General features: G+C 40.7%; 3 protein-coding genes across 3 annotated transcripts; 2 read left to right on the top strand and 1 right to left on the bottom strand.

Moving 5' to 3' along the window:
* Window positions 1-282: 282 nt before the first annotated feature.
* On the top strand, window positions 283-9,954 carry LOC104454062 (DExH-box ATP-dependent RNA helicase DExH3). Its single transcript, XM_010068783.3, has 19 exons — window positions 283-670; window positions 943-1,097; window positions 1,191-1,278; window positions 1,382-1,618; window positions 2,189-2,284; window positions 2,914-3,102; window positions 3,220-3,379; window positions 3,468-3,598; window positions 4,676-4,846; window positions 4,938-5,210; window positions 5,884-6,078; window positions 6,296-6,499; window positions 6,591-6,660; window positions 6,773-6,921; window positions 7,408-7,716; window positions 7,807-7,866; window positions 8,263-8,415; window positions 8,498-8,608; window positions 9,026-9,954. Exons 1-19 carry the CDS (start codon window positions 443-445, stop codon window positions 9,494-9,496), a joined length of 3,450 nt encoding a protein of 1,149 aa, XP_010067085.2. The 5' UTR covers window positions 283-442; the 3' UTR covers window positions 9,497-9,954.
* Window positions 9,955-10,714: 760 nt separating this feature from the next.
* LOC104454061 (chlorophyll(ide) b reductase NOL, chloroplastic) lies at window positions 10,715-15,860 on the top strand. The gene is made up of 13 exons (XM_010068780.3): window positions 10,715-11,129; window positions 11,277-11,345; window positions 11,490-11,551; window positions 11,674-11,760; window positions 12,316-12,383; window positions 12,508-12,556; window positions 12,643-12,728; window positions 13,084-13,141; window positions 13,990-14,040; window positions 14,751-14,801; window positions 14,885-14,926; window positions 15,288-15,398; window positions 15,506-15,860. Exons 1-13 carry the CDS (start codon window positions 10,847-10,849, stop codon window positions 15,551-15,553), a joined length of 1,065 nt encoding a protein of 354 aa, XP_010067082.1. The 5' UTR covers window positions 10,715-10,846; the 3' UTR covers window positions 15,554-15,860.
* A 1,988-nt stretch (window positions 15,861-17,848) lies between these two features.
* Window positions 17,849-24,548, bottom strand: LOC104454060 (phospholipid-transporting ATPase 1). The gene is made up of 7 exons (XM_010068779.3): window positions 21,819-24,548; window positions 21,402-21,708; window positions 20,440-21,148; window positions 20,232-20,355; window positions 19,906-20,125; window positions 19,017-19,475; window positions 17,849-18,290 (listed from the first exon to the last, which is right to left on the bottom strand). Exons 1-7 carry the CDS (start codon window positions 23,464-23,466, stop codon window positions 18,074-18,076), a joined length of 3,684 nt encoding a protein of 1,227 aa, XP_010067081.1. The 5' UTR covers window positions 23,467-24,548; the 3' UTR covers window positions 17,849-18,073.
* Between the last annotated feature and the right edge of the window lie 341 nt (window positions 24,549-24,889).

Raw genomic sequence — 24,889 nt, 5'->3', positions numbered from 1 at the left:
GATCGATGAACAAAAATAAAAAAAAATAAATAAATATAAAAAAAAAAAATTGTCGCGTTAACAAACGCATTTCTATTATTTTTTATTTCAAGTAGAAATTTTGTATAATTATTAAATGCGTTCTTTTACTTAAATTATTTTTCGGAATAAAAAAAAAAAAAGAGAACTATTTCTAAAAAAAAAAAAAAAAAATTCCCCGGCTAAGATTACCAAACGCGTGCCCTTAGGATTAGTCATGCTAATTTGCAGCCGCGCTCGCCGATAGGCCCACGAGAGAGTGTTCCCCTGCGAAAAGGCCCCGGTCGAGTTCGCACTCCGACGCCTGAAAGCTCAGCTTCGTCTTCCTGCTCCAGTCGAGAGAGAGAGACAGACTGCCAATGCCCGAAGAATTGGCGGCTTTGGCTCTTTAGATGGAGACGTCTCAATCGCCTTCATCGGTAACATGCCTAGCATCATGCTAAGATGCGCTCTCCTGGGACGCGCCGCCAAGCCCACGCCACGCCGCGCTTCCGTCGACGGGCGGAGCTGGGCCTGCAGCTCCCTGTTCGGCCTGTTCTCTGAGGCGGCGCTCTGCGAAGGGAGGTCTCTTGCCGCGAGGCGGTGGTTCTGCGGTTACGCCGCGGAGCAGTTCTCGGACGATGAGTACGAAGTCGACTTCGAGGGCCACAAGGTTGTCCTCGTCTCTTCTCTCTTCGGTCTTGTTCTGGTCGGTTTCGGTTTCGGTTTCATTTAGTGTTGGTGTACAGTTTTGGGAGATGGGTTTGGCTTTGATGACGAGAAGGTTGCGATTCTTTTGAAAAATTTGTGTTTTTTTTCTTCTTTTTTTGGGTGGCATTCTTCGGCTTACAGGCTTGGTCGAATGTCCAGTTCGTTCCGTTCGGCGTTTGAAAGCGGAATTAAACATTTGGCTGTTCCGTGTCTTGGAAACTGTCTTCTTTGTAGGCGTCGTCTTCGGTTGCGAACATCGATGAATGGAAGTGGAAGCTCAGCTTGCTCTCGCGCAGCGAAAAGGACCAGGAAATTGTATCTCGAGATAAAAGGGATAGAAGAGACTTTGAGCAGATTTCTAATCTGGCAAAAAGGATGGGGCTTTACAGGTTAAGAGGCAGTGGCTGCTTTAGACTCGTGCATTGATCATTTTTATCCAATTATGGCTTTCCTTGCTCAGTCGACTTCATATGCTTTTACAGCGAAGTATATGGAAAAGTAGTGGTCGCGAGCAAGGTTCCTCTCCCAAACTACCGGCCAGATCTTGATGATAAGCGACCTCAAAGAGAGGTAATGAATTTGTGGAGCTCGTAAAGATTATCGAAAGTCCTCGGTACTCATTAAATCTAAGTTTCATCCTTCAAGTGGAACTGAAATGTCTTATTTGTTACAGGTGGTTATCCCTCTAGGCCTGCAAAGGAGAGTTGAGGGCTTGCTTCAGGAACATCTTGATAGGATCCAATTACGAGTTGGTAAAGAAGGCGACGAGGCAAGTGTTGTTAAGTCAGCTGATCAAGTTGAAGAGATCAATCCAGATGACAATCCAGAGTTATTTCTTGATGGTTCTGTCATGGAAAGGGTACTTCAAAGGAGAAGCTTGCGGATGCGTAACATGCAAAGAGCTTGGCAGGTGTGAATCATAACTTACTTTGTGATGATGTTTTTTCTCCTGTTTGTCGAGGTACTCCAAGTGCTCTACCGTACTAATTTGGTATTTATCTGTCAGTATTTTTCCCAATTGTGCCGTCTTACATTGCTCGGTTGAGGTTATACCATTAGCTAAACTTATCCCACTTGTGTTATAGTGAGGCCATTGGTCTTAAGGGTTGGTAGTTGCTTGTCGATCAATGTCTTTACTCCCATCCTCGCAGCACATTTGGTTCACTGCAATAATTAATTTTATTTCCTGTATTTTTCTGAGAGGAATGTTGTCGAGCTTATTCCACTTATGTGCTGGCACTGAGTTATGAAACTCTAGATTCTTATTAGAACATCGCGGTTAGACAGATTTAATTGAATTCTAGACTGGCTTTTTTCTTTCCCTTAGTTGATGTGGATAGTGAAAAAAAATCCTCTTTGGCCTCACTCTTCTTTTTGTGATCAGAAAAAGAAGCTGGCCGCATTTAATAACTGTAATGTCATGAAAGTCATACTCCGAAGAATGATGCCATCTAATTTATCTCCTTTCCTTCCTTGATAGGAGTCACCGGAGGGCAGGAAAATGCTGGACTTTCGGAAATCCTTACCTGCATTCAGGGAGAAGGATAGGCTGCTCCAGGCGATAGCGAGGAATCAGGTTCTTATGGAATATAGTCTGATTTTTATCAAATCTAGACAAACTGGCTTTTGTGAGAGTCTGTGTGTCTCCATCTGGTCTTATGTTCTATTTGTTTCTTGTGCTTTCAATGAGTGTCTCCATCCATAATTCAATAGAGCTGAGTCACGGAAATGAAGCTGTCAATAATTTCTGACTATGCGATGGCAAACTCTATACAAGAAGTGCTGGTCCTTTGAGATCTAATTGTTAAGTCAGATTCGAGTGAAAGATGTTTACAGTGCACATTCCAGTCATGGTCCTGTTGCACGTCTCCTTTTCTTTTCCATATTCATGACCCTGTCAATATCTTGGTTGGGCTACAGCCTAAGTATAAGTTTCTCGTGATCTATAACCACACCTCATTTTCTCATAACAGATCTAAGCAAATAATGTTTATCTTTATCCTAACACTGCCATCAAACTTTTTGGGCACAATTCTAAAAATATTTGCCTATTAATTATTCTTAGTTTATCTGGAGAAGCTCAGTATGTTTGAATGGGTCTGGCTTGGTTGATTTATTTACGATCATGGAAATGTTTAGAAAAAGAGAGAGGATGCTTCTTTGCAAGCAGGTTTTCTTATTCCCTCTTTGTTTTGGCCATTGTAGGTCATTGTAATATCTGGGGAGACTGGATGTGGCAAGACCACTCAGCTTCCTCAATATATCCTAGAGTCGGAAATAGAATCTGGTAGGGGAGCATTTTGCAGCATAATTTGCACTCAGCCTAGACGAATATCTGCTATGGCAGTTGCCGAAAGAGTGTCTGCTGAGAGAGGACAGCCTCTTGGTGAAACAGTGAGCCTTTTCCCTAGTTAAAGTGCATCACAATTTTTGTTCATCTCATTTGTTACTTTTATTTAAATTCTTTGTATTGGTTCTGCTATACGACGACACAGATAGATTTCTTGATAGGTTGGCTATAAAGTTCGGCTAGAAGGGATGAAGGGAAAAAATACACATCTGCTCTTCTGTACCAGTGGAATTCTGCTACGACGATTGCTGAGTGATCGGAACCTGAATGGTATAACCCATGTATTTGTAGACGAAATTCACGAGAGAGGCATGAATGAAGGTGCAGTTTTTAATGAATTCATGTTCCTCTTGCTTCATTAAAAGTGGTAAAAGCTTTGGTCTTCTGACTTCTTACATTTCATTTGCAGACTTCCTCTTGATTGTCCTAAAGGATCTTCTTCCTCGCCGTCAAGATTTGAGATTAATATTGATGAGTGCCACATTGAATGCGGAGTTATTCTCCACCTATTTTGGAGGTGCCCCAACTATTCATATACCGGTAAGAACTTACATTCATGGATGCCACTGATTTCATGTATCTTATCTGCAGTTGTCAGGTCTGTTCTGTGGTTTCTATGTGGGTGTCACTTTCGAAAACGGTCTTGTCTGGCCAAATTATTGTGAAATTCATCAGTTGATCATTCTTCTATTGACAAGTGCAATTAAATGAAGTTGGTAATTGTTATTATCTTGCATCTGATGAGGATGAAGAGAGGACTGTGAATTTCATTAGCAAATTTGGTTAGCCATACTACATAACTTACTGTTGTCACAATTCATCCACTGAAACACGCCATGTTGTTCTTATAGAGTCTTTGAAGATACAGCGAGGATTACCAGTTCTGATTATTGATTCCAGTGTACTATAAAGGCGGGATGAATTTGCTTAGGACCAGCTAGTCTCAATTTTAAACTCGTCAAATTCGACCAATTGCAGTTGATTTATGCCATACCTAAATCTCTGAGAATTTTGATGGAAATTGTGACATAATTCATGATCTTCACGAAATATTTTTCTAACCTTGGAAGTCAAGATTCTTGGGGATTTCCTTGTGCTGTACAGTGCATGGGGAATACTATGAGTAGAATCCTTTACAATATCTGGGGAGAAGTCACCTCTACAAACTTGGCAATCCTTTATTTTGATTGTTTGGGAGTAATTTTTCTATCGTACAAGTTTATTTGATTTCGATGTCGTTTAAATGAATGAGACCTAATTTTCTTGGTGGTGAGAAAGTGACAATAAATTTAGCATTGAGTTACTCTATCTCACGTGGGAGAGGCTCTCTAGATTTTCTTTACCTTTTTGTGTGAGCTGATCTTCCTGTGTTCATGGAAAGCCACTCTTTCCACCTCCTTCAACTCTCTGTTTGTTCATTCTGAGTTTTTCTAGTCTATTCTTAATTTTTATTTGTCTTGCTCTTGATTCTCTTATATTGTCACGACAGCAGCTTTTGTTCTAGCTTCCTCCATACATAATTAAATAGTTTGTTTCATAGAATTCACTCTGGTTGAGTTTTTATTCTGGAGTTAAATAGTCTACCGATAATTTGACTTGAGTGGTGGCTGAATTTAGGGATTCACACACCCCGTGAGAGCTCATTTTTTAGAAGATGTACTGGAAATTACTGGATACAAGATGACCTCATTCAATCAAATAGATGATTATGGTCAAGAGAAATTGTGGAAAACGCAGAGACAGCTAGCACCACGGAAGAAGAAAAACCAGATTACTGCTCTTGTTGAGGTTTGAAACTTCTACTGTCATCTCTAGTAAGAACTACTTCCGTGAGATAGATGATGCATGGTCTAATTTATTATATTACTTTTATCCGCAGGATGTTCTTACTAAATCAAGTTTTGAAAATTATAGCTCTAGAGTGCGAGATTCTTTATCATGTTGGACACCTGACTGCATGGGATTCAATCTTATTGAGGCAGTGTTATGCCACATATGTCGAAAAGAAAGACCAGGTGCTGTACTAGTTTTCATGACTGGATGGGATGATATAAGTTGCTTAAGGGATCAACTCAAAGCTCATCCTCTTCTGGGAGACCCTAACAGGGTTCTGCTCTTAACATGTCATGGTTCAATGGCAACATCTGAACAGGTAGGACTGCCTCTGCATATCTCTTCTTCACACTTGAGAAAGATTTTTGGATGTGCTTGTTACTCACTTCAACTGTACATGCGGGCGCCAATCAGTAATACAGCTCTCTCTCTTTATTTTGCTTGGTACCGTCAGCTATCATGCTGATGGCTTCAGTGTGAAGAAAGTTACTATTATCACAAATAAAGCATGTTGTGGCTTTTTATTATGTTGTTTATTTGCTGTCCCTGGATGAAGATGATAATGCCTTATTAATGGTTGACTTTATTGGTGTCATCAGTGTCTCATTGCCATGACATGTTTGCCAAGTTGAAAATTGCGTCTTAGACAGTGCTTATAGAAAAATCACAGGCAGGATGCTGCCTTCAAAATTTGTTTTCAAGCCTTATGTAAGTGCCTTCACTTCTTCTAGGACTGTCATACAAAATAGTGGCAACAGAGGTGGGAAGTGATAAACTTCCATTCGCATGCTTTCTGAGAACTATCAAGCAAGTTAAACGGAAAATGGTAAAGAAGATGCTTCACAATATAATTGAGGGCCAAGTGTTAGGTCGCTATACCTTGTATTAGCTGAATATTGACATCCGCTAGCAAAGAGATTACAATGAATATGCAAACTCTCCTTTTTGGAACTTTCCTGATGCTTTATCTCTTCATTTTTCTTTTTCCACAGAGACAAATATTTGAGGCACCGCCATTCAACGTGCGTAAAATAATTCTTGCCACCAATATGGCCGAAGCAAGTATTACAATCAATGACATAGTATTTGTTGTTGATTGTGGAAAAGCAAAGGAGACCACTTATGATGCATTGAATAACACACCGTGTCTACTACCTTCTTGGATATCACAAGCATCGGCCAAACAGGTTTGTCTTATCTAACCTTGCTGTTAGTGTGCTAATATGCCCAGAGAGGTATTCCCAGACATTGCAATCATTTACCAAAGAGAAATTATTTGATGGACAGTGTGGTAATTATATGGATCTAAATGTACATTTTCCATATATGGCAGTTGTTATTTTACCCTAGGATTTAAGCCTATCTAACAGTATTAAATTTGTGTGTTGCTTTATCGACTTACAGAGAAGGGGTAGAGCAGGCCGTGTACAGCCAGGCGAATGTTACCACTTATATCCCCGCTGTGTTTATGAAGCATTTGCTGAGTATCAACTTCCGGAACTTTTGAGAACTCCTTTGAACTCTCTTTGCCTGCAAATAAAAAGCTTGCAGGTTGCCAGTATAGGGGAATTCCTATCATCTGCACTACAGCCACCAGAACCACTTACTGTGAGTAAATGCTTACTTTTAGATTCTTATCTTTGTTAATGAATTTACTAGGCTTTCTCTCTCACAACTTTTTTCAAAATCCTCATGACAGGTCCAAAATGCTGTTGACTTTTTGAAAATGATTGGGGCATTGGATGAGAAGGAAAATCTTACAAATCTTGGTTAGTTTTTCAGACTTTTGCATGGAAATATGCATGCTCACTATATGCAGCAGTTTTCAGAATTTTGTTGTGATTGAATTTCAATCATGTTGCCTGCCTTTTATTCTTTCAGGGAAATTTTTGTCAGTTCTTCCAGTTGATCCAAAGCTGGGAAAAATGCTCATTATGGGTGCCATTTTGCGTTGCTTTGATCCTATTCTTACCATAGTATCAGCACTCAGTGTGAGAGATCCTTTCCTTTTGCCTCAAGACAAAAAGGAGGTATTTGAATTTCTCTCCCTTTATTCCTCAAACCGGCTCATTTGGTCATCTTAAATTATCAATCTCTTCATGTACTAACTTCCCTTTTATACTTGTCATACTTGTCCTTGAGCATGATTCGTCAACCATATTAAAAACTATTTGCCAGCCGATGCTACCATGGGTCTCTAAATAGACTAATCTTGAAATAAATCTGAGCAATTAGAAAGGAGAAACAATTTATGGATCTGACCGACACATTGTTCATCCCCTGCGTCCATAAGAAGGAACATTTCGACATGTGGCACAACCTCTGCAGTGCATTTTATGTTTTTTTCTTATTTTATGTTAGATTAGATGTCTGGAAATTTTCTCAACTATATGAAGCAGTTATTAGTTTCTTCTTCTTGTGTTGCATCTGTGTAATCGAACAACTGACCTGGTCAATAACTAGTCATCTTCCTATTGTGATGCACTTCATCAGTTGATACTTCTGTTAATATATAGTTAGCAGGGACAGCAAAATCAAGGTTCTCTGCAAAGGACTACAGTGACCACATGGCTCTTGTTCGTGCATATGAGGGATGGAAAGATGCAGAGAGAGAAGGTTCAGCTTATGAGTACTGCTGGAGGAATTTCCTCTCTCCCCAAACTCTGCAAGCTATCCATTCTCTTAGGAAGCAGTTCAGTTTCATATTAAAAGATGCTGGCTTGGTAGAAGCTGATTCAAGTACTAATAATAAATTAAGCCACAATCAATCACTTGTCCGTGCAATCATTTGCTGTGGCCTTTTTCCTGGTATTGCGTCTGTAGTTGTAAGTTCCTGAAATCGAAAAATTAGCTCTAACTATTTATTGGAAATTCGTGCATCTCTAAGACACTATAATTCCTCTTGATATTTGCAGCACAGGGAAACATCCATGTCGTTCAAAACGATGGATGATGGCCAGGTGCTACTTTATGCGGTATGTGAAGTCTGCCATTCGTCTCATGTTCTAAGTCTATGGGACACTTTTATGTTCTTTTGGACTATTGGATATTGTAGAGAACTGACCCCACTCTTTCCCTATTTTGAAATTGATATAGATGTGAAACAGATTTTTGTTATGTGTGCTCGTGCTTTGACGAATTGATAGTAATAGATGAATATTTGAATCTTGGAAGTCATCTCAGTGAGGGCAAAACTGTTTTCTAATTTCATTATGCTGTCTTCCTATCGCTTGATTGTATTGGATTATTTTTCAGGCATTTCTTGAATATTTTGCAAAATTGCTGCTGGAGGATGTAATTTCCCTCTTCATCAGCTGGTTCCTAGGGTATATGTGATCTTTTCTTTGACTGCTAGTAATCTTCTTCTGCAGAACTCTGTCAATGCGAACTACTCGACAATTCCTTATCCCTGGCTAGTGTTTGGAGAAAAGATTAAAGTGAATACTGTCTTCTTACGGGATTCAACTGGTGTATCTGATTCAATATTGATGCTATTTGGTGGTGCTCTTAGCCTTGGAGTACAGGTGATTCCTGCTGAAAGATAGTCATCTTTCTCTCAAAAATATTATTGCTTGGCTCCTTAATAGCTATATTGCTTTTTCCTAGGCTGGGCATCTGAAAATGCTGGAAGGGTATGTTGACTTTTTCATGGATCCAAGTTTGGGAGAATGCTATGTGAAGCTTAAGGAGGAGCTTGATAAGCTGCTTCAAAAGAAGGTTAGTCAAAAAATTGATGAATGAATCTGTTTTTTCTCTTCCTTTTAGTACACTTGTGAAGAATGAAAATTGTGAAAACCGGATGGAAATGTAATATTTACAAGCACATTAGAAGGCTAGAATAATGAACTGGACATACCTAAACGAAAATTCATCCTGCATGCAATGTGAATGCACGTTCTAGAAATACAGCCTTCTATCCATACATCTTTGATAACAAATGAGTGATCATTTCCTTGATATTGTATTCAGTGATGGCAGGTTCACATTCTTGGCTGGGTCCTTAGTTTTTGTAATCTGGTTTATGCCAGCATTATCTTGCCCATGGGCAGACATTTTCTCATACACATCTTGGAATTCTAGAAATTGTACTTCACCTGAGAAGATAAATTGACAGTCACCTTATTGGTGCTGCAGCTTCAGGATCCCCGCATGGACATTCACAAGGAAGGAAAATATCTTATGCTTGCTGTCCAAGAGCTCGTTTCTGGGGACCAATGTGAAGGGAGATTTGTGTTTGGCCGAGAAAGCAGAAAGCCCAAGGAACCTTCGGATGCCAACAAATTCACAAGAGACGGAACAAATCCCAAGAGCTTGCTCCAAACTCTGCTGATGAGAGCGGGGCACTCTCCTCCAAAATACAAAACAAAGCACCTGAAGACGAACGAGTTTAGGGCGCTCGTAGAGTTCAAGGGAATGCAATTTGTCGGGAAGCCCAGGAAAAATAAGCAGCTGGCGGAGAGGGAGGCTGCTATAGAAGCATTAGCGTGGTTAACTCACACTTCAGACGAAACCCGTGATGAAGATGACAAATCCCCACTTGATGTCACAGATAACATGCTGAAACTCCTCGGCAGACGGAGAAGATCAAAGAGACACCCTCGTTGAGGGCTTGAAAATGCCACTCTGCCGCATTGGGAATCTCATGCGAACCATGGATTCTCAGGCCGGATCCCACGTCATCAAATTCAGGGATGTCGCATGGTCCCGGGACGATGAACTGGATGTGGACAGTTCCAAGCCCGATGGCTTCAGGAGAAGGGATGCCTCCTCGCAGGCGACTGCTTACCAAATACACCGGTTTCAATGCAGTTTTGTCATTCTTTTGTTGTATATATGGGAGCAATAACAGAGATCCCATCGAGATAAGCTCAATATTGTTGTAGCTTGTTCGTCGATGTCGATGTATTTTTCTCAGGAGAGCCGAATATGTAGGACTGTCAACCGTAGGACTCTGGAAGGATTATTATGAAAACCCACCTTAGGTGATAGCAAGGAACAAATCTAAAATATCAAAACATGTTTCAGATTCAATAATTGTTCGTGTGCTTCTTCTTGGTGGCAAAGAATTCGTCAATCATGCGGACGTTAGTATATACTACCATGCTTTTAACTTATGCTTCTGCTTTTATACCGAGGCATAGCGAAACCGCACTAACTCTTTGTTCGACTGTGAAGTGATTTTAAACGCTCAATTTGAGCGAAGGCAAAACTTATGGACCATTTGCTTTGGGAAAAATGACTCGTTTTCATTTATTTGGCGGTTTAAAGAAAGTGATTTTTTTTTTTCCTTACCCAAATGAGAAATCATCTTGCCCCAATTAAGCTTCTTGTTCTCGGTCTATGAAAAATATTTTTCGTAATTGATTAGCTTTTCGTCATTCAAAGCAATTTTAATAACTTCCCTCAATTGGTTTTGTAGAAGATGAATAATTTGGAAAACCTTTTCTTGAAATCAATTGCTTATATCATTTGAAATTATTAGTCATCAAAATAGGAATAAATACGTTAGAATAAAAACTTGTATGGAAGTATAATTTTGCTTATAAAGTTTTTGAAAAGTGCAATCAAGTCTCAAAATTTATCTAGAAAATACAATCAATGAAAGGACTTAATTGGATCAATTCGCCAAGTTTCATAATTTAATTATACCTTCTTAACAAATTTTAGAACTTAAAAACAATTATTTTATATTTTTATTATTGATAACAATTCATGTTCCGTGAATAATAAGATTATCTGTCATTTATTTATTTTTATAAGCAATACAATCGAGATATGTTTGAAGAAAATATTTTGTAAATTTCCTAATTGGCGTTAAAAATCCCATTTCTGTCTGAAGCCAGCCTCCTCTGCTTTATCCCCTCCATGGCTCTCCATCTCCGTCCACTGTGCTGAGTTCGTCGTCCGCTCTCAGTTCCTTCTCGTTAGCTCGGTCGCGACTGCTCGTCTCCTCCAATGGCGGCCGCCGGCGGCTCTCTCCTCCTCCTCGCTCCCCCGCCTCCCTCCCCGGCGGCGGCGGCGGCGGCTCGTCGCGAGCTCCCCGTCGCTTCCCTCTCCCGCCGTCGCATCCCCAGCGCTCGCCGCCCGACCGCCGGTTCCCGCCAAAAGCGCGACCTTTCGGCGCACCTCGGCGCCGCTTCCATGTGTTCGACGGCGAGGGCGGAATCGTCGTCGTCGGCGGCGAGCAGAGAGCCGATGACTCCCCCTTACAATGTCCTCATCACCGGTTCCACCAAAGGTCTGGCCTCTCTCTCTCTCTTTTCGCATGCTTTTTATCTCATGGGGCGTGAAGCTGGAGTTAAAGTTTGGATTTTTAAGGCGTGGCAGCGAGTGACGTTGGCTCTGGACTGTCCTGTTCTTTCTTTTTTACTTCTTTCGAATTCAGGCATAGGTTATGCGCTGGCTAAGGAGTTCCTCAAAGCAGGAGACAACGTCGTGATCTGCTCGCGATCAGGTCTAGTCTTTCTCCTAATGCACCTAGAGTAAATTCACCTTGCCATGACCATCTTATGGTTCGCAATGTCTCGCGCGTTCGCTCTGTCGATTTCATGTCGGGTCGAGGTTTTAAGATTGTTGAATCTTTATTCTTTTTATCCAGTGGAGAGAGTGGAATCTGCCGTTCGGGACCTTAGACAAGAATTCGGGGAGCAGCATGTGTTTGTACCTACTCCATGACCTCCTTATCACATATTCTCGCATACTGGATGTTGCGATTTTTTTTTTTTTTCCCCATTTGCGTTGCGGGTTTCGACATCTTCTCAAAGTCCTTTTCTTCTGATTAGGGTACAAAATGCGATGTCCGTGAAGGTCAGGACGTGAAGAATTTGGTAGGGTATGCACAAGAGAAACTGAAATACATCGACATATGGGTATGCAAACTGTCTTCTAATTTGAGTGCTTTTGTATGCATCTTTGCTATGGTGGTTTCCTTTATTCTCTCATGCCATGAAGCAGCTCGAGGATTTTCCTATATTTTGGAGTCAGGAACAGATGGGTCTGACTCTTGAGGAAGGATTTCCATTTGTGTTCTATTATTCTTAATTAGTCTAAGAAACAATATAGGTGATTGAGGACGCATCTTTCCTATAAACTGACACGAGTTTGGTGATTGCCCCTGCTACTTCAACTGAAGGTAGTTTTAGTAAGTAAGAGGTTGGTCAATAAATATCATGAATTTGTTTTCGCTAGGAAAATTATTTCGCTAGTTGAAGTACAAGACAGTTCTGACGATACTTCTCATTTTAGTGAAGACTTCTAATTGGCAATATACTTATGTCTGGAATAGCAATCCATCTAACTCCTATAATTCTTATTTATAAAGTCTCCAACAATGATTTGATCCCTTGCTTTTATGTACCTGTGGTTGATTGTTTTTAAGAAATCCTTTTTCGGTCACCATCTTACCATCTTTGAGAATAATGCAGATCAACAATGCTGGATCAAATGCATATAGCTATAAAGCACTAGCAGAATCTTCAGATCAAGATCTTTTGTGAGCTTGCTGTCCCATCACTGCTTCTTCTTGTGGCATCATTCCTGACCATATCATTCCTTCTGATTTATTCAGCTTTTGTCATTTACTTATCCTGGTCTACATGTGTAACTTCTTTCTGCAGAGAAGTAGTCACAACAAATTCTCTTGGGTTGATGCTTTGCTGTCGTGAGGTAGTGTATGTAAATTTATCCATTCATTTATATTTTTCGTTTGCGGTTCTCACTTGACTAACATCTAATGCTAGGTTGTTTTCTAGGCAATTAAGATGATGCTGAGCCAGCCTAGAGGGGGTCATATTTTCAACATGGATGGAGCTGGTGCAGATGGAAGGCCAACTCCCAGGTAAATATGATGTTTTTGCTTTTAAGTTTCATAAAAACCTGCATGTGGACTATCCATTTAAGAACACCAGTTTCTGATGATCTTTTATTTTATTTTTTTCAATAATTTGATGGTGTAACGGGTTGTTATTGCCCCCACCATGTTTGAAGTCAAAAACTTAGTTTTGATTGCTAATTTTTTTTTCCCTGAGAAGATTGTTGTTCTTTATTTTACTGAATTGAAATAGCGGTTATGCTCCTTGATGCACATTAGAATTTGTCATGTTCTGTCCTTTATGCTCCTGGAATTTGTTGTTGACAGTAGCTTTTTAAAGTTATCTTGCTTGGTGACAGTACTTTTTACATCTTGGATGTAGGTTTGCTGCATATGGGGCCACTAAGCGCAGTGTGGTGCATTTAACAAAATCATTACAGGTATCATTTTCTTGTTTCATATTGATGTTTGTTATAACAAGGTATATGAATAATTCTCCATTTACTTCTAATTCTTACAGGACCTATTACATGATTCATTTGCTTGTCACCAAATTCTAGCAGTATTTCTCCTGCGGTTACGATTCTGTTGGGAAGTTTTTTTGTTCCCAGTTCAAGAACCAGTAATGCTTTATAATGGCACAGTACGGCAGCCTTACTGTGTAAAACTAATCCAAGTCTCATAAAATTTGTGGGATAAGACTTGTAATATGCATCGATATGCAAATGCCTTCCACACTTATCAATGAACTTCATGACTGACAACAAGTAGCCATTGGTCAATATAGGATGAGCTTGAGCTTTGTGGGTAACGAGCACCTCTGTTTGACAATATAGATAGATATATAATTAAGTTGTTTTTTGATTTACTTTATAGTGATTATTTGTCATTTTTCTTGAGGTGGTAAACCCTGGCTGGTAACTGTATGTCTTCATACAAAAGAAATGTAATCAGGTCTTAATGCCAGTTTTAACAAGGTTGATGGTGGAATGCTGCTACCTGAAATGTCTCTTGATTACTCACTGTCGAAAAAATGCCTTTGAGGCTCAAAATTGCATTCATAATTTTCTCATAGCACCTTACAGAATCTTATGAAAGAAGAGGGCATATGTTTCGTTTGATGCTTCTGCTTCCTTCAATCTAGCTGTCCTATTCCAGATCTGCTTTTGTATGTTTAAACCCTATGAATTAGAATGATGGCTTTAAGAAATGCATTCTATTTGTCTTTCTTTTCTAAGGACCTATGTATCAGACTGACAGGTTCAGAAGCCTTTGATTCCTTTTGCAGGCAGAGCTGCAGATGCAAGATGTGAAAAATGTTTTAGTCCATAATTTATCGGTGCGTTGTTCTCTAAGTTATCTTCTTTGTTTCTTATTTATGCATCTAAACCTTTGTACAAGAGACAAAGTTTGGTCAATTTCCATAAAAGATGTTTCTTTAGACTATTAGAGCTTCCACCTCTATGGGTCAGCGAGTAAATGACTGCAAGGTTTAACACTTGCACATTTTTTTTTGTCCAAGTTATTGTCCTTACAGATGCTTGCTTCTTTGTATCCCATATTTATATTGATACAACAATTGTTATGCTTATCGGCTATAAATTTTGATTGGAATCTGCAGAAAGAAATTTCACCTGTAATGTCACTTTTAAATGTTATCTGAGGCATTCAGTATAATCAATTGCTTTGCCTTTCTCTGCATGCTCATGCATGCTTGGAGGATCTGAAGAAGCTTGCTAGCATAGTGGAACTTATTAGGCAGATAATTTCTCATTTAGAGGAGTGCAGTATGAACTTTCGAGATCCATAACAGGCTCCATAATAAGTCGTGTCTCCCACAATACAACGTGCATACAGATATGCTTTAGCAGATGGACATGACTTGTTCGACTTTCTGCAATGATTTCTGCCTATTGAAGTTCAAACTTAGTCAGACATGTTATGCACATTTCTCTTGAGAAATGATGAAACTTAGTCCTATTTGGATATATCTTATATGGGATGATTTCAAGCAAGCACTGACTATTACCTCCTAATGAGCTGTTGCAGCCAGGAATGGTCACAACCGATCTTCTCATGTGCGGTGTCACCACAAACCAGGTTTTCAAAATATCATACAGTTTTTTGGGATATCTTTTTCCTTTTGGTTATTGGACCACAAAGTAAAATGTTGGTTATTGCAGGCGAAATTCTTTATCAATGTCCTGGCAGAACCAGCTGAAGTGGTATCATCTTATTCTCGACCTGGAGTAAAACTGTTCTTTGGATTGATTGGTAGAGAGATATTGGTTTGGAGAGAATTAATTATCAGAGCATGTAGCTTTAGTGAATATGTAGAGTAAATACTTGGGAAGGTCATGCTAAGTAAAAGGTGATGCAGATAGCTAGCTGTAAAATAATCAATTCATTGATAAGTGGAAAACTCATGATGTACATGGCTGAAAGCTTGAGAGCATATATATACTTGATTACTTTCTCTTTAAGATTTTCTTGCCCTTGTTTGTTTATTCCACGTTTGTTCTTTCCCCTTGTCTTTTTCCACTTACCATTCTTATACTTATTGGTGGATGCTCTGGGAAAATACAGGTTGCCAAGTACCTTGTTCCGAATATCAGATCGGTTCCGACCAATGGATCACAGAAACCCACTTACATCCGTTTCCTTACAGGGATCAAAGCATACACCCAGATATTCTCAGTTCAGTAACCATGCCCTCTCTATGTTCGTTGAGAGCTTGGTTAGATTTCGCATTACATATAACCTTTGGGGTGTTGGTTCACATATTTGTTCTTTTCTTCTGTCAGAGAATTGCTTTTGGTGCACGAAGAAATAGATACATTCTTGAAGATTGAGGAGCATCTGAGGCAGAATCTGCCACTGATTTCCTGAAGTAAATTCAAGATCTGTTTGTAAATTTATTTTGGTAGTTCCTTGGTTTATTCTTCGATGGAAATCTGTTTGCTTTGATAGTATGTGTAGATTGAGCTCACAGAATTCTGATTCGTATCTCGGGCCAGTCGCCACCATTTACTGGGAGTTGATTCCTACTTTTTTTATGTGGAATGATGTTATCATATAAGTGAATTTATACTTCATATGACAATGCTCCTCTTGATACATCAGTATCAGGAAAATGAGTTACTTATATGGTCTTTCGAATGTATGTTGCCCTTCCGTCTTACATATCAACCGCTTATATTATTGAGTGCTCCGGATAGTGAATTCTGAATTCCATTTTTTTTTTTTTTCTAATTTTCTGAAGCATCAGCATGCAAGAACGTTGGTGCTCGGTTCTTTCTGGGAAAGCTGTTTCTCCTCCCATAACGAATTAGATTCGATTTGCATCCTTAGTCTCGATCGAATCTTATTAGGACACAGTGATGCTCGTCTGTTTGTCTCAATCTTCAATCGAACCATTGATGCTCGCTTCTTGTGAATATTGAAGGAATGGCACATTTCATTTGGTTTACACTGCACTAGATCGAACAATTGATGCTTTGTTTAATAAATCATACTTGGTGGATTGAATAATCAATGATAAAACCTAATGGCTTCTATCTCATTATTATCATCGTAAAAAGGAATCGGAATAAGCTGCTGATAAGACTTCACTTGTCCGATATTCTCTGAAATTATCGTATTTTAAGTCAAGTGTAGTAATAATACAGGTACGGCGTTGCTGATACTGTACCTTTTAGATGAAAGCTTCACTTTAAACTTCCCCTCTACGGTTCAGAGTCATTTCTAGCTATTCATGTAAGCTTAAGGCGTGTTTGGTAACAATTATGTTTCTGGATATAGAATCTGATCAAAAATGATTTTTTTTTTTAATTTTGTTTTAGCATTTTAAGTCGTTTGGTAATTATCCAAAATTTCTGATTTTGGAATAGAATTGCATTTGGTATTGTGCTCATTCATTATGTTTCAAATCAATTTCTTTTAATTTTTAAATAATTTTTTTTACTTTTTTTCTTTTCTTTTTTTCCTTTTCTCCTATTCTTCTTACGGGCTGGCGATCTCGTCGGGCGTCGCCGCCCTCGGCGAGGCCGGCCTGGCCATCGGCAGCCTAGCCTCAGCAAGGCCGAGCGGTGGCGGACAATGACGAACAATGGCACGAGATGGCGGTCGATGAAGAAAAAGGAAAAGAGAAGAAGAAGAGAAAAGGGAAGAAGAGTTGGTTTTGATTTTTAGATTTGTTCCCGGAATAAGAATTTTTTTTTTTTTATTCTTGATTTCATTCCAAATTTACTTCCGAGAACAAAAAAATAGGAATTTGTTTTCGGGAATAAATTTTTTACCAAATACACTGATTTCGGGAACAAAAAAATCAGAATCAAGTACTATTTAGATAGTTACCAAACAACCTTATTTGCTTTTACTCACATTGGGTCACTTGCTCATTAATACTCTCTTTTAGTCCATATTAATGCTCTCTGACAAGTGGAGTGCAATTCAAGTCGGCACAGATTTAAAAGAAGGGGGAAAAAAGTAACCCCCTCTCTCTTTTCTTCTCTCTTCCCAAGAGTATCAACGGAAGATGCTGTTGAATTGGCAGACAGCAAAAAAGGTTCATGTCGTGGGGACCTGCGCTACCTGAAGAAGAAAGTGCATCTGCCAGAGATTCATTATCATCACTGGAAGTGGAAAATACAGTTGATTGATCCTCAGTGAAAGTTGTGCAGTGAAACCGAATGGTCCCGATGCAACTTTCAGAAACACTTGCATTAACTTGTGCTTATCTTCTTTGCCAGAGATTAGACATAAATGTGAAGTCAGGTGGTACCATAATGGGGACTTTGATGATTGATTAAAGTGCTCTTCCCAGCAGACTTAAAGAAGCATTTCACTTTGCACAGACGGAGCAATAATGTGCAGCATGCCTTAGCATGTCACTGTGAGTGCTTGCGGTTGTAACTAGCAACTCCTTATATCTTCACTCCTGGGGGGGCTCACTATATGAATCATTTACTGACTTCCTGTAATCGAAATAATGCACATACACTGCCCTCATCGGCTTTCATTTTCAGAGTAGATACGCGGTAACTTAAAGCCACCAGTTGAATCTTCGTGAAGTGAAATTAAGCAATCTTTGAATTCACCCAATTCGTGATACCGCATCAAACATAGACAAACCGGTACGGTCAGTATGATAAAATTCTGCTCATCTTTCATTTAATTGTACATTTAAGACAGTACATAACATACATTCAATGACTTACACAAACCAAAAATTCCGTATCTAATTACTATGCACACTACCCTTTGGATAGCAAAACAAGAAGAAACTGGCATCTAGTATATGCCCCTAAAGATGCCAAAAGAATGTGATATCTTACAAAAGTAAAAACACAAAACAGGAAAAAAACACCTTGTCATCTCCGCTGAGGTTCCGTGATGGGATTCATTTCTATTTCCAGTTCCCGCTCCCGAAAATTACCATACTTCTCTGCCGCTCTTGCTATTTGAATATCACAAGGGCTATAATACTGATAAATAACTTTTGCAACAAAGCGGGGAATTAGTGCTGCCACGACAATGATGAGCAAGCATAACCAGAACGCTGCTGTTTTGCCAATATGGAAGATGGCCCTGTCAATATAAACAAATATAAAACATTAGGAAAAAATAGGTCGACTCTTTATTTGAGATTAAAAGTGCAGCTTCAATCTTTTCCTAGGCATGAAACAGCGAGAGCATCAATTTGGTTTCCATCAATTCATTAAGAGTAAAAACAATTGCTAAATTCTTAAAACCTGATGTCTTTCTGTCTGCTTAGTAGTTAGACTATAGCACCATAAAAACGTAGAAACCACCTTAATTTCGTTTTCCACCTAAGCAAGTAATTGCAGATCAGTTACTTAAGATAACAATCGACCATGAAACAGGTCTGAATTATGCTACCAAAGCTTCATGATCAAGGTCCAAACATATGGGTATCCTCCATATCATTACTCGCCTACATTGGTCTATCCATGACTTTCCATTTAAACAATGAAGAGCTGGGTACAGCATGAAGAAACCACAATGGTCCCCAGGCAAACAATCAAGAGCCACAAGTTAACCAAGTATAGGTGAAAAAGGAGAAGAGGCCCTTCCATCCGATGAAGGTTGGCCTTAGTATTGGGTGAGAAGTTGCAGATGAATGTGTCTCGCTGCATTTTATGCCGTTTGGCCAACCAGTAAAGGCAAATAACTTTGGATATATCAGCTTCTACCAAACCAAAAAGCATGCATATCACTATGCCCTTGACAAGGGCAAGAGAGAGTGCTTATGCATATGCATGGTGGGAATATTCTGAAGACAGGAGGACATACCAGTAACCGAATAAAAATGGCAATGCGTCAATGATGATGACACAAATGCATGTAGCAATAATAGACCCCCAAATGGCTGCATGAGTAACCCATGTCCACCGGATGACATCCATGGCCAAGTGTAAATTGACCACCACAACTGCAGCTATTGTCCAAAGATCTCCGAGGCTGGATATATCAATAGTGGTCCTCCGATATGCAAACAGAGGTATCCAGAAGATGGCCACACTTTGCCATATTGTATCCATCATAGTTAACCAAAACAATTTTGTACTGTAGCTCTCTTGCCTTTGCCCTGCCCCATACAGTTGAGGAAACTTGAGAAGAGTCCTTCTGCTGAGATCCTTGTCAAGAATTCCGACAACTATTGTAGGAAATGACGTGTAGATGATAGAATATAACATGCTGCTCCATTCAGTAACTGCTGTTGTCAATGTGAAGCAAGTAAAGAGCACGTACCTGGAAGTAATGTACATAGAATTTAGAAACTTTACCCATCGCCCCAATAATGGACAAAAGCAATTAAAGGACTATTTATAGAGCTCAAATTCAATGACAGTCTAGTAGCTTCTAATTAGGAAGTCCAGGAATTCACCTACATTGCCATCTGGTCATGTGACTTGACATTTTACAACTATGACCGTAACGAAATTTTATCCATGCTTATGAATATCTACTGGGTGAAATAATTCTCACTACATGTTCTAAAACACAGGCAACTAGCTTTTTAACCTACAGGAAGCAGATGGGAGACTCAATTATTTGAACTGAGGACTGCCAAGAAACTAGACTACATCAACATAAGCACACACACAGCGCAAGCACGCACTTCGCTGTCCCTATGTGTTGAATGCAGCAGAATGGAGGAGTCCAAAAGATTAATACTCACCAAAATAGAACAAATACAAACACTGCATTTCTGTAGAAGTTGTACAATATCATGTAAGCCATCCTTTGATAATTCCAGTGCCCGTGGACTAGTAATAGGGGGACTAAAAAACTGAATTGTCCCATTGCAAAATCTGATGCCATCACAGCTTGTCTGCCCTCTTGCCCAGTAATTCCAACTCCCACGTCAGCCATTTGGATCATGGAAACATCGTTGGCGCCTGCCATTTATCCAGTGAAAATATTAATTCATGAAAAATGATCCAGAATTACTTGCTTATCACACTTGTAAACCCTGTCGTTCCTTTCATATGCAAACATAATTACCATCGCCAATAGCAAGGGTCAGGTCTGAAGTCCTTTTCTTCACCAGGGCAACGATACCAGCCTTCTGCAGAGGAGCCACACGACAGCACAATACAACAGAACATTTACTTGCTAGTTTGAAGAGCTGCAGCACAACAAATATGAGCAATATCAGCATATAGATAGTGATTTAGAAATTAAAAAGCGGACAGACTTTACAAAAGATTACCTGCTCTTCAAGCTCGCTATCAAGGACATATACAAGACTTGTACCATCAATAATCAAGGCCAGCGAAGTTACAGCAGCTACGGAATTTCCACCAGTGTTATTCATGAAGCTGGACTGAGTTGTGAGCTTAGTGGACATCAAAATGCCATCTTCCAAACTCTTTTTACACGACTGTTTGGAGTTGCTGTTTATTACTATCTGGGTCATGTTGCTAGTTAGGAGCTTTGAGGAGTAGCCAATCGATATGGCGGTTTCTTGCTTGTCACCAGTCAATACCCAAACCTTGATCGCTGCCGTCCTCAGGGACTCGATGGCTTCTGGCACCCCTTGTTGCAGCTTATCTTCAATTGCAGAGGCACCCAATACGCAGAGATGGTTTTCCACATTGCTCGCAACCTTGCGAAGCGAAGCAGCCCTACCCATTAAAGCAGCACTTGCTGCCTCGAAGGCACGATGCCACTGCTCAAATTCTGAAGAGCTTAGTTCTCGCATGGCGACCACAAGCGTTCTCAAACCCAAACAGGAATAAGCATGAAGGTGCTGCTCAGTTGCATGTATCACATTCTTCTCGAGTGATCTATCTATCACACTAAACATGGTTGTATCAGCACCTTTGACAAAGACCTTCACTGTCTTGTCAGGGAATCCCAAGATGACGGACATCCTTTTCCGGTCACTATCAAACTCATGCAGACCCAAGACATTAAACCTGCACTGGCCATTAGGGTGCATTGGACAAAAGGAAGAATTAGTACGGTTCAATTTCATGGCACATTTCACAAATAAAATACATCAACTACTAAAACACCCAGCACTCATGCAAGTGTGGAAATCCATATTCCAGGCTCCCGAAACAAAGACAACCCCTCCATAAGAACAATTGAAAAAAACCGAGCGAGTCTCTAAATTGTTTAAGATGAAAAAGTGGTTAAATAAGAAAATAAACAAACAGTTGAATTTACCTTTGCCTTTCTCCTTGAATATCAATCACTATATGACCAGAAGTTCTCTCTATGAGAGTGAATCCATAGGCAGCAGCTGCATAAGCTAGTGCTTGTTCATCTGGAGACTCACCTTGGTAGTCAATCAACTTGACAACAGGATCAGAAGTATCAACAAAAAAGGGAACTAATGTGTTGCACGAAGCCAACGCAAGGAAGAAATCATGGACATGTTTGCCTTCAGGTGAATCCTTTCCACCCTTTGTTAGTTGCAAAAGCTTAGGGTGGACTTTAACCGCCATCTTCGGCCTAAGAGTCTTCCCGTCCACTGATAGGAATTAGAACTTATAAATAAGATGATGGTTCCAGTTGATAAAAGAACAGCATAATCAGAAGGCCAAACCACACAAATTACAGGACAGAAGAAATAAGTCTTACATTCAACTGGATTTCCAACCACGTCAATGTGAGAATTAGCTTCTCCACCACTGTAGTCTACTCCCCAGATGCTTGCACATTGAAACTCCATCTTGTTTTCGGTCAGTGTACCGGTTTTGTCGGAGAATACGTACTTTATCTGTCCTAGATCTTCATTTATATTCAAGGCCCTGCACTGGAACCTAGCATTCGTGGTCTCGTCGTACATGTTTTTATCTCGAATCATGAAGTACGACTGACCAACTCGAACAAGTTCCATAGAGATGTATAATGATATGGGAATCATTATTTGGAAGACAATAACAGCCATAAGGAATGTGAGAAATATTTCCATTCCCCAGCCATAGTAGTTATAATCTTCGGGACCGTCGGGAGGTACATCAGTGTAGTCCTTTTTCAGGTAAAACGGAATGATGTTTAGCTCATCCTTGTGGCGCTTCAGCCAAACACCAGCGAGAATAGAGACAACTGTGCACAAAGCAATCAGGAAAAGGGAAAGTACGATGATTTCCAAGTTCATACGAGTCTCAAGGCTACTCCTTTTTGAAGGGGCTCCAGCATTGTTGAGCATAGCTTTGGTCTCCCGTCCAGCATACACCACAACTCCAAGCGCCCAGGCAGTGTTCTTAAGCTCACATCCACGAAGAATAATATTGGAAGGTCCAAGGGAAAGCCTTTTCCCCTCAAATTCCATATTTGCCTGAAAGCCATAGATATTCCTATTGGGTTTCTCACACTTGATCAAACCACTAATCTTCTCTTTCTCAGGCACCTTAGACAGAGTCTCTTGCTTTGCATATCGGGTTTTCAAATTCGACTCCCCATCCAAATTAATAGTCTGCACATAAGCAACTCCAGTTGGGTCACTGGTCGAAAGCAGTACCATATCACATGGAAGAGTGTCATTTGCCCGAATTTTGATGATTTCTCCAACTCGAATATCCTTCCATTTCTTCTGTTGAAACTGACCATTTACAAAGATCGATGCCAGTCGGTTGTTCTCTATCCTATCTGCACGGTGACGCCTCCAATCCTCATATGCATCTTTAATTGCCGTAACTAGCAATACAAATGCCAATGGCATTATGGAGGCTCCTCGGCCGAAAACTGCCAGCTGGGGCAGCTGATTGAGTATCGCTATCACTAAGAAATAAATGTATGCAACTCTATGGAACTGTTCAAACAAATTTCTAGGCAAGAAAGTGATTATTGAATACTTGGCAGTGCGAATCGAGTTCCCCGTGAACTCATACTTCTCATTCGTCCTGTCAGGATCATTTATGTAAACCAACCTCGCATCTTCTTCGTTAATTTCTCTCTGGGACATGCTCATAAACTCCGAATCCGCGCCATGCGACCCTTGCCGCGTCCGCTTGGATCCTGAATCCGCCGAAATCCCTTCCTTGACGGAGTTTGTACTGGACGTCTTCGACTGGTGCGAGGAAATGCTCCGCCTGGACGACGAGTTGTGATGGAACTCGATGCCAGATGGGTTGTCAGAGGTGATATTGGACTCCATGGTAGACACGGGTTTCGAATCACCGGAGCTGGGTTTCGGAAGATCGGCGAAGGTGGGTATGGAAGGGGTTTGTGGGGTAGTAGGGGTGGTTCTCGGGGACGGGATCAGAAGAGGGCGGCCTGCGGACATGATCCCTAGATCAGAAGCAGCATCAAGAAGTCAACCCTCAACCAATTCATGACCAGAGCACCCGTCCCAATTCGCCCGATCAAGAAATCGAAAAATTACTTCACGACAGCCCCAACGAGAACAGCGCCGGTCGGCCGCCGCGGCAGGAGCAGCGGTAGGAGCAGGAGCAGAATGAAGAAGACAAGCTAACCACCTGGAAATCACGACGGCGGCGGCGGCGGCAGCAGCAGCACTGACCCGGCAAAATTAGCAAGAGAGGCGAATTCTTCGAAAGGAAAGAACACACCTTTCTCTCGATGGCAATCGTTGCTCTCGTCCTGGCTCTTGGAGCTACAAGTTGCTTGTGCAAAAAGGCATTCTAGAGAGAGAGAGAGAGAGAGAGGAGGAGGAGGGAGGGGAGAGAGGCAAATTCGGCGACGAACCCAGATATGGGCCTCAAGCTCTTCTCTTGTTCAGACAAGGCGGGGGTTCAAAATGCGCGTTCTTCTGTTGAGGGGGATGGTGATACAAAGCAGAATTTCAAGAAGTCAAACTTTGGAATGCAGTCTCGAAGGGAAGGGGGGGAGGGAGAGAGGTGGGCGAATTTCGCAAGGACATGAGGGAGGAGGAGGAGGAGGAGGAGTCGTCATGGCTGGCGAAAACGACAACAACAACCCCGTCAGACAATCCAGAAAATCAGACATCTTGCGTCGAGGAGGAGAGAAGGAAGGAAAAGGGTAAAAAAGAAGATGAAAAAAGAAGAAGTACACATCGATCGTATTAAAGAATCTCTCTTTTCTCACAGGGGGCGTCGAAAAGTCTTCCCTCCAGACAGAGAGAGGAGAAGAGAGAGAAGAGGGTCCATCCCGATTTGTGATTCAAGAAATGCCTTCTAGAAGACAGGACTGACTGCGAGCGAGCGAGCGGCCGACGTGGGGGGCTTTATTCAAATGCAGGTGGAGGTGGCTCGATTTGACCGGAACCGAGACGACGACGATGATTCCATTCTCGGGTTCTGCGTCTTCTTTTCTCCCTCTTTGACAAATCGGAGGTGACGAGAGAGTGACAGGAAGCTTCCCCTTCCCGCCCATCTGCCTCGTTGGAAAAGCAAGAAAAACAAGAAAAACAAGAAAATCAAGAATCCACCATGGTCGATTGGCCTGGTTCCAACTCCCTCCCGCTTTCAAGAAAAACCCCGAAAGCCGTGCGTGAAAATTTTGGTTTACTTTAACAATTCCTCCTTTTCCTCCCGTTTTCCATCTGTACCTGATTCTCTCTCTTTCTCTCTCTCTCTCTCTCTCTCTCTAACATTGAAGATGGCAGCAACTGTCTCTTTCATCTCATCCTAGTTGCTGCTGCTGCTTTCGCCTCCCTCGGCGGAGAAATACTAATTGCAATTGCATACATAGTCTGGTCCGCTCGTGATGTTGCCTCCGAGAAAAGA

Source organism: Eucalyptus grandis, chromosome 7 (genome assembly GCF_016545825.1).
Source record: "Eucalyptus grandis isolate ANBG69807.140 chromosome 7, ASM1654582v1, whole genome shotgun sequence".
Taxonomy (NCBI): Eukaryota; Viridiplantae; Streptophyta; class Magnoliopsida; order Myrtales; family Myrtaceae; genus Eucalyptus; species Eucalyptus grandis.
The sequence above is the reverse complement of the archived record's forward strand: the minus strand, read 5'-3'. Positions and strand labels throughout refer to the sequence as shown.